Genomic DNA, 15,296 nt, shown 5'->3' with positions numbered 1-15,296 from the left:
AATGTTCAGATCATCTTCGCAGACATACTTGATATCCTTCAGATCAACAAGTAAGTTCATTGTTTTATTTTATTTTGTTTTATTTTGGACAGTAATATGTTTTATTTTTTGAACAATGGATATGCGTGAGTTGTCCCTGTCAGCCATTGAGCAATAGATATATAGGTATTATCTTCACCTGTTACTTACACTTTAAAGGGATATGAAAGTCCAAAATTAAATTTGTATTCAATGGAGATGCGTTCCTTGCGTCTTGCGCGTTTGTAGTAGTTTCCTGTGCAGCTCCTCTTGCTGGCAGATTACAAACGCCCACAGTAAGTATAGAGCGGGTGGGAACACTTTATATGTCACCTACCTTACAGCAAGGAGAATAAATGGGGACGGATACTGCTGGTAGTCATATTTTTTTAGTGAAAACAATTTAACTTTACTTTAATAAAAACAAAATAGTTCACAAGCGGCTTGCCTTTGTGCATAGTAAAGAATGTATAGCAACAAAAAAACTACACATTCTTTACCATCGCTTTAGTGTATTTATAATGTGCAGTTACAATATAGCCATACCAGTAAAGATGTAATTAATAAGATAGATGGTAGATGAAAAGTATATTATTATGGGCATCTTGACATACATTATAAAATAAATAAGTGAAATAAATTGTCTTTTAAAGGGACAGTCTACACCAGCATTTTTATTGTTTTAAAAGATAGATGATCCCTTTATTACCCATTCCCCAGTTTTGCATAACCAACACAGTTATATTAATATACTTTTAACCTCTGTGATTATCTTGTATCTAAGCCTCTGCAAACTGCCCCTTTATTTCAGTTCTTTTGACAGACTTGCAGTTTAGCCAATCAGTGTCTGCTCCCAGATAACTTCACGTGCACAAGCACAGTGTTATCTATATGAAATACGTGAACTAACACCCTCTAGTGTTGAAAAACTGTTAAAATGCATTCTGAAAAGAGGTGGCCTTCAAGGTCTAAGAAATTAGCATATGAACCTCCTAGGTTAAGCTTTCAACTAAGAATACCAAGAGAACAAAGCAAAATTGGTGATAAAAGTAAATTGGAAAATTGTTTAAAATTACAAGCTTTATCTGAATCATGAAAGTTTATTTTGGCCTAGACTGTCCCTTTAACTCCAGTTTTACCATCTTGCTTGGAGAACACATCAGTTTGGTATATAGTAAAGATACTTTTGTTGATGTAATTTCCTAACTAATGGTCAAATATATCTAACAATGAGTTATATACTGTATTGTATTCTGTTGCTAATATAATACTAGAGTACCAAAGACATTACTAGTCATTTATGACTGTTGCTTGCTTCTGAATAATACTAACGCTCTTCCAGTAATTAGTGCAGCATTAAGATTTTTTTTATCTTTTTCTTAATATAGACAACTATTAGATGATTTGACTGAAAGGCTTCAGGAATGGGGACCGGCCCAGTGTTTGGGCGATGTTTTTGTTAAATTTGGATCACGACTAAAAATCTACACAAATTTTTTCAACAACTATACTGTGATTCTGAAAACCATTGATAAGGTATTCTCAAACACTACTCCACTGATCTTCTATTTGATTTATAGATTACTGTTACAACTAACTGTCTTTATAATAATAAAATAAATGATTTTCATAAAAGCATACTAACAGTAGGTGGTCTGACAATATTACTTTGTTAACAAACTTCAGTTATCTCATTATAAGGTACTAAGTGTTAGCCTTGGCTAATCATGGTTCTCGTGTGATGTTGGCGGTAGTGGTATTTCTCTAATTATATCAATTACAATCTGTTCATTCTCCTGGAGGGTTCTGTGTGAGTATTTTATAGTATAAGGAGACTGTATGGGAGACCTTGTAAGGTACATAACTTTGAGGTTGATTGGGGGCAGCAGATTAGGGGTTAATAATATTTAACTAGTGTTTACGATGCGGGAGTACGGCGGTTTAGGGGTTAAAATGTTTATTATAGTGGGGGCAATGTCCGGAGCGGCAGATTAGGGGTTAATAATTTTATTTTAGTGTTTGCGATGCGGGAGGGCCACGGTTTAGGGGTTAATAGGTAGTTTATGGGTGTTAGTGTACTTTGTAACACTTTAGTTATGAGTTTTATGTTACAGCTTTGTAGCGTAAAACCCATAACTACTGACTTTCAGTTTACGGTACGGATCTTGTCGTTATGGGCTGTACTGCTCACTTTTTTGGCCGGTCAGGCAAAATCTAATACCGCTATCGAAGTCCCATTGAAAAATGACTTTTTAAAAAGTGCGGTAGTTACGTTGCGTGACGGCCAAAAAAGTAGGGGGCTGAAATGCGTTGCTCTGTGTTATCCGCTGTTTATGCTGAAGTGAATATTTAGCCATGTCAGAGATTCATACTGCCCACAGTGGCGTAGTTGATAGTTTACTCTTAAGACCGGCAATGATTACTGAAGAACTTTTTTAAAACCAATGAAATATTTTTAACATGTAATGCAGAGGCATCTTGCTTAAAAAGTGTAAATATTATTTTCTTTATAGTGCCCGCTGATTTAAAAACAAACAAAAAACATTTTTTTTCTCTCTCTTCTGCATATCCCCTCTCTCCTTTTTTCTATCTCTTCGCATCTCCCTTCTCTTTTCACTTTCAATTTCCTCCTCTATTCTCTATTTATGTCTCTTCTATGTCCTCTCTCTCCTTCCTCTCTCCATGATCCATCTCTGGATTTTCTCCTTTTTTCTCTATTCCTTCTTCTGTGTGAGTGTGTTTGTTTGAGAGTGTGTGATGTGTGCTGTGTGGTGTGTGTGTTGTACGAGAGTGTGTGGTGGTGTGTGTGTGTGTTGTATGAGAGTGTGTGGCGGTGAGTGTTGTATGAGAGTGTGTGGTAGTGTGTGTTGTATGAGAGTGTGTAGTGGTGAGTGTTGTATGAGAGTGTGTGGTGGTGTGTATTGTATGAGAGTATGTTCTGGTTTGTGTTGTATGAGTGTGTGTGCTGGTGTGTGTTGTATGAGAGTGTGTGCTGATGTGTTTGCGTGTTGTATGAGAGTATGTGGTGTGTATGTGTGTTGTATGAGAATGTGTGGTGTTTGTGTGTTCTATGATAATATGTGGTGTATGTGCTTGTATGAGTGTGTGTGTGTGTGTTGTATGAGAGTGTGTTGTGTGTTTAAGAATGTTGTATGAGAATGTGTGGTGTGTGTGTGTGTGTTTTATTACCTTTTACAACACTAAAGTTTGACTACAATCAGGAATAAAGCACACACAGCTGCAATTTTTTGCAAAGTGACTAAAATCTGTCTTGTATAGTACTTAAAATAAAGGTCAATTTTCAAGTGAAAGTGCGCGGTTTTAAAAAAACTATTAAAAACAAGGGCACTTTCATTCATGAAAATTGACATTTTAGCCGTTTTCTTAAAATTTACTTACCTTTTCTTCTTGAAGCCGCTTCAGTGCTTTACCAGCCCGTCGCAAGCCTCTTCATATGTCAGCAATGACGATTCCGGCACCCTCCAATCGCGGCTCCCCCCCGGGGTAATCATTGCCTGAGGCAATGTTGTGATTGAAGGAAGCCGGTTTCATAATTGCTGGGTAAGTAAATCAGGAAGGAGCAGGTGGGGCATCGTTTCAGAACGTGATCCGGCGTTTCAGAAGAACAAGGTAAGTATTTTTAAAATACGGTGCCATGTCAATTTGCATGAATGAAAGTGCCCCTGTTTTTAATAGTTTGTTTTAAAAACCAGGCACTTTCACATAAAAATTGACCTTCACTTTAAGACATTTTCAGACCAAGCATAAAATTAGGGTTGCAAAGGTATGTGGTATCATTACACTGGGTCTTGGGGGAAAAAGTTTGAAGAACCCTGCCATAGAGCACTTGTGGAGAGATCTCAAAACAGCAGTTGGGAAAAGGAACCCTTCCAATCTGAGAGACCTGGAGCAGTTGGCGAAAGAAGAGTGGTCCACAATTCCAGTAGAGAGAAGTGGGGAACTCATTGATTACAGGAAGCAATTGATTTCGGTTATTTTTTTCCAAGGGGTGCGCTACCAAATATTAAATTGAGGGTGCCAATAATTTTGTCCAGTCCATTTTTGGAGTTTTGCGGGGAATGTGTCAGATTTGGCTTTTTTTCTCCACTTTTTTTGTGTCATACCAATAAAAACAAAAGAAATAAACAGGAGAATTCCTAAACATTTGTAATTGCAACAATTTTCCCAGCTAAGTGGTGCCTTATCTGACAGAAATGCAGTGGTGCCAATATTTCCCATGACTGTATATACAAAAAAGAAAAAGTAGGATTAGGCCAATAAGGCCCCAGCCCACCATATACGGCACCTGAGATATATAAAAAAAATGAAAACCACATATATTAAATACATTAAAGTAAGGTGACCATATTTTTGAAATGAAATCCGGGGACAAATTTTTTTTTATTGGCAAATGGTAAAAAACGGTTTTATTAGCACAGGATACTCCCCAGTTGCTTACAAATTGGGTGATAGTATGGGGGTGTAATAACATTTTGGTTGGGAGAATTATGAGATCAGGGAAACAATATTATAAAAAAATACAGCAATTCAAAATATCTTCCTACTAATTAGGCAAATAGTGATAGAGGCTTGACAGTCAGGCAATGAGGACTTGCAGTGTTTATCTCACTGGCTGCTTACTGTGACAGACAGCTCAGGAAGCCGCAGGGTTCACCGGCTGGTGGCATATGCAAAAGGACACAGGGGGCAATATAATATAATAAAACATAACCTGGCTCCTGATTCTTCTAGTGTCTCTTGCTGTCTGTGTGCCTCATCCCTCACCTAAACTCTGCTCAATTAGAGCCTTATTGCAGGAAAAGATCCCTGAGCTGGGTGTGACCAGAGCACAGAGGGAGAAGTTTAAATCAAGCACACAAATGTCAGGGATCCAAATGCCAGCTCCTCTCACCTCCTCTCCCTGGACATGCATGCTGATGGTACAGACTGTATACATGTTTAGCGTGCTGCAAGAAGAGGTGGGCGGGGCTAAGGTGCAACTAAAAAAGCTATAGTAGGATAGTGTTACTTACAGAGCTGCCACCTATGCCACACAGTTTGTTAATGCTTGTGCTTGCTGACCAAAATACAGTCACACAGTGCATGTGCTGTCAATTGCACTGAATATAGCAACTTCTGCACCGCTAGTAGTAGCTCCGCCCCTGGCCAGCTGAACGTGCTGAAGATGTGAGAATGTTTTGTAACAGGAGTGGTACAGACCATCTGTCTTCCGGGGACATTTCCGGGGACATAATTTGTCTGGGGACTGTCCCCGGAAATCGGGGACGTCTGGTCACCCTAATTAAAGGGACAGTAAAATCAAAATTAAACTTTGATGATTTGGATAGAACATTCAATTTTAAAATAACTTTCCAATTAACTTCTGTTATCAAATTTGCTTCATTCTCTTGGTATCTTTTGTTGGAGAGTAAAACTTGGTAGGTTCATAAGAGCTCAGGAGTGTGCATGTGTCTTTAATACTCTATGAAAACAGTGTTTTGCAGCATTGTATAACAAAGCTACAAATAATGTTACAAAACACTGATACCCTAATGCTAATTATACCAACAGATGTAATTTCAAATGTGAGGGAAAAATATGTATTAGTAAAATAACGTAGCACTAACCAATATAGCCTGTAGTTGGTACCATAAACAGATTTTTTTCAATTTTGCAACACTCCAGTGCAGGAATATTCTTTAATGGTTAGAGCTAAGTACCCATAACTTCTCTCGGTACACTGTTAAAGGGTTAGAAATTGATTCCCATTTCCACCTAATTAAAATATATTATTATAATGACTATTATAAATACAGTCAAATAAAAGTTTTTTTTTAAATGAAGCTTTTCCATACCTTATTTTTAAGGTAAGATTATCATGAAATGAGCGACAATGACCGTCCATAAAATGAGGCATGGCTCATGTTAATCCAGCATCCGCCCCCATCCAATGGGGAAGCGGCTGGGTCTCTTAATTTTAATATTAAATTCAGTGAACATCGCATGCGCAGTACTGATGTTCATTAACAGCTGTTCGTGTTCACAGCTTATTCATCACTAGCAGAATTATAAGGATTGCTTGAAGGGGCAGCTTCTCACAGGCAAATGAGAGGATGAGACAGGGAATATAAATAAGTGCTTCAGGTTGCAAGTTTAAGAAACGGAAAGTGCTCTGGACTGGCTGGGACTGTGCAAGACTTACAGCTGGTGTTTCTCAGTTCAGTCGTGCACTAACAAGAACAGCAAGTAGCGTGTAGGTTACATTTCTTCCCTGCCTGTGATTTAGTGCAGTTGAATACAGCGGTGAGTATGAACGCTCTGCTTATCTAAGCTGTGGTGCTCATCTCCCCCCTCCCTCTTGCTTTGTTTGATTGATTAGTGAGGGCTCTGAATCCACATGAAAGAGGGAGGGGGGAAATGAGCCCCACAGCTTAGATAAACAGAGCGTTCATACTCACTGCTGTATTCAACGTCTGAAGCTCAAATTGCACTAAATCACAGGCAGGGAAGAACTGTAACATACGTTCCTATCCTAAATGTCTTCTTCTCTCAATTGTTTCTGTGAAGCTGCCCCTCCAAGTGAAGGTCCTCATCCTGCAATGATTCATTAGTTGTGAGTCTCTTGATGCCGGTGCCTGCTTGCGAGAACGTGTGCTCTGTGCCTCCTGTCAGTAGGAGGGGACCAAGTCTGCGCATGTGTTTGCAATAAAATACTTTTAATGCGCATGTGGGCCTCCATGATGTTTCTACCTAGGTAGAACATCATAATAGGCCCCATAATGAGTTGAAATTGGGTTTGGCACAGTTTTAATTTTACAACTGAAATTACAAGAAATGGAAAGAAAATTGAACAAAGGTACCAATTGCAAATTACTTTATTAAATTAAGAAATTTTGAATGAGTTAAAAATATTTTTTGGGTTTACTATCCCTTTAAGATTCCAGTTTATATCTGGCTGTCTTGGAACACTGTGCTAATAAACAGTAATGCTACAGCACTTCTAGAACCTTTTTTTGACCAATTTTATAAGTCTTACATGATACATTTATTGTGTTTGCCGACAAGTTATTCTACAGATTCAGTTCATTGGTAGATATTTGTTATTTTATACCATTTTTATAAATAACTTATTGTAATCTGTCTTTCTAGAAACAATTCACACAGGCATAGAAACAGCAATGTTCTGTATAAATGTAATTCCTGAATATTATGCATTTGTTTAATAAGGGTGCCACTGAACAGTGATAACAATTGTGTTCCCAGACTGACAAATCTGTTACCTAATCTACCAAAAGTGATTGTGTTGAACACATTTTCTTTATTTGCATTGCTATTATTATTATTATCGGTTATTTGTAGAGCGCCAACAGATTCCGCAGCGCTAATCTGCTATATTTATTGCTTACAATATTGTTGTATGTTATAAACAGAAAATGTTTTTCTATATTATTTATAGTGTAGAGAAACAATACCAACTTTCCGAACCTTCCTAAAAAGGCACGATCAGACTGTTCTGACTAAAATGATGAGGTGAGTCAACTTAAACTAGTACTGCAGTTATTTTTAATTCAATTATTTGCTCTTTGATAAATCTGTTGTACGATTGCAGGAGTGTATGCTTCTTATTATAAGTACTAGTCTTTGTATGCAAAAAGTATGTGCAGGACTTACACTCGGTATGAATCTGAATCCCAGTCAAGAGAACGCCAACAAACAGTCTCAATCCCAAAAGTACATTGGTACCAACCTTAGACTGCGGCTTACTTCACCGCTAAGCTCATGTTTTCTTCCGTCTGCTCCCTTATCGCTGGCGGATTACTTCTTCCATTTTACCAGCTCTCTGTGGACTTACTCGCCTGGGGGGTGAAATCCATTCCACCTCACTCCCAACTTAGCTTGCCGCGGCCCGGATTTCCTCAGAATGACAGAGATGTGTCGATCGACGACTCCTACTCCTTTTGGCGAACACACTTTGTCCCTCTGACAGCAATGGATCCGTAGAAAAACAACAGAGACCTCACTCCGTAAAAAATAGATATTGCAAAAAAATGAGTAGAACGGATCCTTTAAAATATATCAAAAAGCTTTATTCCAATTAAAAAGACAATATGCAATCCACCTCGTAGATAGAAAATAGGCTAAGAAGCGGTCTTGCGCGTTTCGGCGTTAGCGTTAATCATAGACCAAGTCTAAGATTAAGGCTAATGCCAAAACGCGTAAGACCGCTTCTTAGCCTATTTTCTATCTACGAGGTGGATTGCATATTGTCTTTTTAATTGGAATAAAGCTTTTTGATATATTTTAAAGGATCTGTTCTACTCTTTTTTTTGGGAATAAGTACTAGTCTTGTGTTTGTTTTTACTGTTAAACTTTCTGAAGAAATGCTTGTTGTTTCACACTTGCAATATGCTTTTTTCTTGTGTAGGTGTCAAGCTGTCATATTGTTTGTGGGGTGTATACAGGGATTGTTACGCTAAATTTGTGACATATGGGGCTTGCCACCTATTTTACTTTCTCTTTTATCTTTTGCTAGCTGACTTTGTGCAGGACTCGGTTATCCACTTCTGGAAAAAGTTTCCATATACCGGGGTAGATGTCAAGTGGCATACTAAAGTTATCGCAGGTTGTGATAAGCAATATTGCGACAGTGGTAACTTATGTGCATATTAAGTTGAACGTAAACGGTTGTGCTCAAGCGCAAACAAAATTTGTGCTCAATGGATTAGCGCACCTGAAGACATTGGGACCAATTTATCATATGTCGGGCGGACATCGCTGAATGCCGACAGCATACACTATCGGCATTTTGTTCTGGTGAACTGCTTGTGCATTGCCGCCCCCCTGCAGATTCGCCGCTAGCAGGGGTTGTCAACCCGATCGTGTTCGATCTGGCTGATTGCTGTTCGCCGCCTCAGAGGCGCGGACCAGTTAAGGAGCAGCGGTCTTAAGACCCCTGCTTCTTAACTGCTGTTTCAGGCAAGCCTGAAGGCTCACGTAGAAACAGCTGCATTGGGGCCGATTGACCGCTTGGTAAATTGTCCCCCTAGTATAAAGTGTAAGGTTTAAAAAAAACATAACTATTACTCTCATATAACAAGGTCCCAGTATCCAAAGTCCTGAAGTTAACGCTCATCAGGTTTCCCTTTCGCGCTTACTCTTTGCTTTCAACTTGTAATACGCAGGGAAAAAACTATAACATGCCACTTGTAATCTGGCCAATTATGTAGTAATTTGGTGGGTGGCAATACATATAAAGGAAGTTGCTACTAGCAGTCCGTGAATAGTGGCTCAGTATCACAAACATGCATTTTAGCTACTTAGTAATATAAATTTAAATATTTAATCAGCTTTTAATGGGTTCATGCAAAAAGTATTTTTATCATGTATGATTGCTGTTCCTTTATATGCATATCAGGAGAGCTTTACTTTACTATCCGTTTACTAATCAGTATGGGTTAGAAACAATGCACCTGGTAGGTTTGCCAAACTGCCCTTAAAAAAACGTTGTATTCAGGCAACTGGGAGGTTAATTTGTTCTGTTGCCTTTTGCTTACATGTTTTTTTTCTGTAGCCATATAGGTGGAGGCAAAACAGCTATTTTAAATGAGAAAATAAAGGTAAAGGAGCTTTTTGTAATTAATTTAATATACTCCAACAGGCAAAATGTATAATTGTGAACACATTAAAGTGAGCCCTCTTATAGGGGTATTAAGCACCTGTAAATATTAATAGATGACATTAATCCAGACTAAAATGACTCCCATTTGCTGAAACATTATTTTTCTTATCTGGAGAAATTTACATATTATGAGCCATGTAATTGTTTCTTGTGGTATGTTTGTATAATGCCCCAGTCAGGACAGATTTTGGTGTAAACAAAGTTGTCCTGGAATTACAGAAATAATGTTTGCAGGAGTTTTTGGGTTTCCCTTTGATTGCGGCTGTAAGATCTCTTTAGCATATATTGGCACTTAGACCATGTCATGGCATATTTTAATACTCTTATTGCTCTATGGATCCTGTGCAAAAGTGCTTTTTTTCAGCCTATAGTGACCGTTATACAACATTCATAGGGTTGTTGCAGAGAAGTCTTCAAACATAAGAGTTTTTTGTTTAGTTTGCAGGAATTGCTACTGCTCCCCTCAACTCGATTTGAAGATTATGTCAATCTTTTGTATGCTCTTCGCCTTCATACTTCCCCCGAGCACCCAGATCGTCAAGACATAACTACTGCAGTAGGGCAGATGAAGCAATACAAGGACTATATTGCACAGGTCAGTTTCCTTACACAACATATAAGAGATGCTTTTCTTGTTGTTGTTTTTTTTGTATAGTAATTTAAGGTTGAACTGCTATTCAAAATATACTGTTAGGACTGTTGATCAAAGGGGAGAGAAATATCGCTAAGGAAATAAATATATTCAATTTCTGTAATTCTAAAAAAATTTTTTTTTACAGACTTCAGCCGGCATATTGCCTTTTTACCTTGTATCACCTTAATAGTTTATAACACACGTTTTGCAATAAAATGGTGACATCCTGAAGAAATATGATTTTATTTAACAAACACTACAGTTTTTACTTCCCGGAGTCATAGCTACCTCTTTTTCAGTATGTATGGGGTCATCAGGTAGAGTTACCCTTTCCAAACTCCCATTTGAACTGGCATCCTTTATTTTATTATACAAATATACATGATTGCAAACTTGCACCCAAACAAAGTACAGTCTATGCTTCTCTGTTTTTCTAGTTGAGGAGCTTTAACAAAATGAATGATGTTTCCAAAACCAATTTATGTGATGCAAACTGTACCACTTCTGTTTACGAGAAAAATGTAAGCTAATATATTTTTCACAATTAATTCAATTTGAACTGGGCTACCCCATAGGGTCTTGTGATGGCTGTAATGTGCCTTACTTAGAGACAAAATAATTGTTCAAACATGAGGACAGCACCATTATTTAAAGGGACATTAAAGTCAAAAGTAGACATTCATGATTTAGACAGAGCATACAATTCTAAATAATTTTCCAATTTACTTCTATTATTTAATTTGCTTCCTTTTCTTGTTGTACTTTGCTGAAAGGTTTTTCTAGAAAAGCTCAGGCGCAGCAAAGAACCTAGGTTCTAGCTGCTGATTGGTGGCTGCATCTATTGTCATTGGCTCACCCATGTGTTCAGTTAGAAACCAGTAGTGCGTTGCTGCTCCTTTAACAAATGATACCAAGAGAATGAAACAAAATTGATAATAGAAGTAAACTGGAAAGTTGTTTAAAATTTTATGTTCTACCTAAATCATGAAAGAAAACTTTTTGTGTTCATGTCCCTTTAAGATTTTTTTTCTCATGTATTTTTATGCACAGTACAGAGCATAGTGCAAAAACTGTTTCACATAGAACCTGAAATGCACCGCAGTGCATTATTAGATGACACCTTTATATTGCTTACATTTGCCTTTTTTAGGTGTTTGTTTATTTATAAACAACTGACAATCTGGTGATCTTACATTTACAGCAGGAAATATTACTGACCTCAAAGCATATTTGCATTTGTTTGCAGGGTTTGTTTTTTGTCACCATTTAACCCCCCAAAGAAATAAAACAATTAGGGCAGATAAGGCAGATATTTGATAATCGCATGTGCAATCTGCAGCTCTCATTTCTAACATTGTTTCTACATTGAACTGTATATTCTTTATACAAATGTTTAATGGTCAATATAATGTTTAGTTTGAATAATCGCATCTTATTGGGAATGATGATAAAAAAAGAAGCTTGAGAGATTCAGGATTCCTTGATATGGTGTGTACTTATAAAGATCCTGCATTACAGGTGCTGACATATTGATCAGTGCTAAGATTAGTGCTAATTACCAATGCAAAGCTTTATCAATTCATGTGGGTGCATTACATTATTTGTACTATAGACTGCATGGTCCCTTTTGCCTAATCTTGTCTCTTTAGCCTAGACATGTATATCTCAATCCTATTCGACTATAGCATTTCTTTATAATGTTACATGTAAAAACAAATGCATGTTGTTTTAAAGTACATGAGATTCTAGTTATTCTAGTTTACCATTAAAAAGGACAGTTTACAAAAAAAAAATTGTTTGCAAGTATTTCCTTTATCCTTATATTGGCATTTGACATAGTTGATTTAGCCTGTGGTATCCCCACCTATTCTAAAAGTTTCTGGCCTTAGGTCCAAGCTATAGATAAGCTGTGTAAACACAGCCAGCAAAAGAAATTACAACCCCAGTGGGGTATAGAAGAGATAAGATAATACAATGTTAATTTTCCATTGTTCTCTCCAAGTATTGGTCTTTGATTAACGGACAGATATAAGATAAAGAAGCATGTGTATGTACAAAATGTGATAAAGTAACGAGATCTGATTATACCTACAAGCTCAACCCATTTTATTAGGTTGTGGCTTCAAAACACAAAATCAGCTATTTCACATACACAAATAAACCATAAAAAGCTAATTATTATACATTTTATACTCTACAGTTGGTAAAAAAAGTAATTGGAAACACATTAAGGGAAAAACAATTTTAGAGTATACTGTCCCTTTAAGGAGAAAGGGACAAACAATGCCTAAAGTCTTATAGATCTGTACTACTGCTGATGGTCTTGCTAAACTTGCTTGTCTGAAAAATGATGGTGGATGCTACAACTTTAGATCTCCGTATTTATATTTATCTACTTAGAAAGACACCTTTATTTCTTAGAACAGGAATAAGACTTGATGGACTGGACTAATAGATTTATTTCCTGGATAGGTTTCAGAAAATTGCATTGTTCGAGTATTTGGGGGGTTGTACTATTGTGTAAAAGTCTTGTATTTAAATTTCCATTACAGGCATTATATAAAATCAGTTGTTTTAGAAAGATGGTTGTTAAAGAATGTTTAAACTTGCTACACTGGAGGTAATATGTTGACTATACCAAAATTGTATCTTACTCACATTGTGCATCTGCATGGCTAGCTTATTTTTAATATACTTTTACTAAGGGAAAAATATGAATGCACTACAGTACATACCAAAAGACAAGGAAACAACTCAAGAATATGGAAGATATCCATGTTAAAAAATATTCTCTTATGGATATTATAGAAGATCAAGCAAAAATCATGAGTTTTGCAGACATCATATTTTTGATGGTTGTTGTCTTTATAAATGTATTAATATAGTAATATTTCACAACAAGAACGATCTAGACAGGATGGATTTTTTAAGTGTAAAATATTTAATCATTCTACCCGCTTTATTAGTTGAAACTCCACACAGGATGATTCATGTTAACGGAGAACAAGTATATAGACCTGTATAACCTCTTCATATAGTTACCTTGGACATTAGAAACAGAAGTTGGTAATATGTGAAGAGAAATCTGAAAGCTTGATAGTATCAGAATAATAAGGGTTAATATAGTTTATCAACATAATGGGCTGCAAGAAAAAGAACTGAAAAAGGGTAGAAAGCACAATCTGTAGCAGATTGCATGCCTGGTAAACTGCTCACCACTAGAGTAACTGGTTCAAGAAGCCATATGGATTAGCTATCTAATGTTGATTCTGGATGGAAAAAGACCAATGGTAAAAGTACTTGGGGATTGAGGAAAACAACCTGTTCAATTTTAAAATTAACATCTCACAATATCTGCAAAATTGCAGCTTTAGAAATTGTGTGTCCTGATGTTTGTTGTTTCACGGTCTTGCTGGAACGTTTCTTATAATATCACTGTAATTTTGTTTTTACTAACCCTACCCTATTCTAAATGAAAAGCTTCAAACTCCATTTTCATAGATAATTTATTCTGTATTATAAAAAAATACTTTTTTTGTTTTAATATAAACTTTATACCAGTGATGTGTTTCAGGACATTTGCTAAAATATTTATTATGCATTCCTGAATTTTTTTTATTTTTTTTTTAAGATATTGACATATTTATTACATCTTTTACTATTCATTCTGTCTTGAAGTGGTTTGTAAAATGTACTCTAAAGCCAGTGATTTATATTTTTATTTCATATACAGGTTTGGAGAATATATAGATTATAAAGCATTCAAAATCAGTTTTGTTTTATCTTGCAGCTAAAGACAAGCTTGGAAAAAGACACTGAAATGACAAAGATACAGAAAACAATCCAAGGTTGTCCTGTAAGTTACTCATTATAATATATGCTACTAACATATTTCCCATCCTTAAAAATTGCTTATTACTATCTACTTCTTTTTCTTCATCCTGAAATCCAAGTTTTCTGATGGGTGTAATGATTACATTTGTGGACTTCTTTGATAAGACTACTTATTTCATTATTATTATTATTTTTATTAGTTACTTATAAAGCTCCAACAGATTACACATCACTACACAAAACATTTGTGGGGAACAGTAAAATACATATACATACAATATATATAAGGGTGAGTTACATTTGTGAGGGAGTTGCCAAAGGGAGTTGCCAAAGTTAAAGTAGAAGCATACTCCCTTGTGTAGGAGATATATCACCTAAAATACTTAATAATTATACTGTTTTAATATAAACTTTAAACAGTTATGTATTTCAGAGCACCCCAGCCAAAGGCTTAAATATCCCTCCCACTTCCTCATTACCCCAGTCATTCTTTGCCTTTCATCCCGTTAGGAGGTGGCAGAGAAGTATCAGAAGATTCGGAGAGTCTTGAAAAAGGGTATCTGCCCTTTGAGATAGGACTGGAGTTTTAAGTAGTCATGTCAACCTCTCAGTGAGAGTATTGATGAAAACATAATTTATGTAAGAACTTACCTGATAAATTCATTTTTCATATTGGCAAGAGTCCATGAGCTAGTGACGTATGGGATATACATTCCTACCAGGAGGGGCAAAGTTTCCCAAAACTCAAAATGACTATAAATACACCCCCCACCACACCCACAATTCAGTTTAACGAATAGCCAAGATGTGGGGTGATAAGAAAGGAGCGAAAGCATCAACAAGGAATTGGAATAATTGTGCTTTATACAAAAAAATCATAACCACCACAAAAAGGGTGGGCCTCATGGACTCTTGCCAATATGAAAGAAATGAATTTATCAGGTAAGTTCTTACATAAATTATGTTTTCTTTCATGTAATTGGCAAGAGTCCATGAGCTAGTGACGTATGGGATAGGAAATACCCAAGATGTGGAACTCCACGCAAGAGTCACTAGAGAGGGAGGGATGAAAATAAAGACAGCCAATTCCGCTGAAAAAAGAATCCACAACCCAAATCAAAAAGTTTTAAT

General features: G+C 36.5%; 1 protein-coding gene across 1 annotated transcript in view; it reads left to right on the top strand.

The window, feature by feature from the left end:
* The window catches only part of ECT2L (epithelial cell transforming 2 like), a 140,311-nt gene that overhangs the window by 90,640 nt on the left and 34,375 nt on the right, over positions 1 to 15,296 (top strand). The window contains exons 15-19 of the mRNA XM_053712129.1: positions 1 to 50; positions 1,407 to 1,554; positions 7,475 to 7,548; positions 10,136 to 10,292; positions 14,122 to 14,187. The exon at positions 1 to 50 is cut by the window's left edge and continues 165 nt beyond it. Of these exons, the coding sequence (XP_053568104.1) occupies positions 1 to 50; positions 1,407 to 1,554; positions 7,475 to 7,548; positions 10,136 to 10,292; positions 14,122 to 14,187 (495 nt within the window). The remainder of the gene's footprint in view (positions 51 to 1,406; positions 1,555 to 7,474; positions 7,549 to 10,135; positions 10,293 to 14,121; positions 14,188 to 15,296) is intronic.

The sequence above is a fragment of the Bombina bombina genome, chromosome 4 (assembly GCF_027579735.1).
Source record: "Bombina bombina isolate aBomBom1 chromosome 4, aBomBom1.pri, whole genome shotgun sequence".
NCBI classification, from domain to species: Eukaryota; Metazoa; Chordata; class Amphibia; order Anura; family Bombinatoridae; genus Bombina; species Bombina bombina.
The sequence above is the reverse complement of the archived record's forward strand: the minus strand, read 5'-3'. Positions and strand labels throughout refer to the sequence as shown.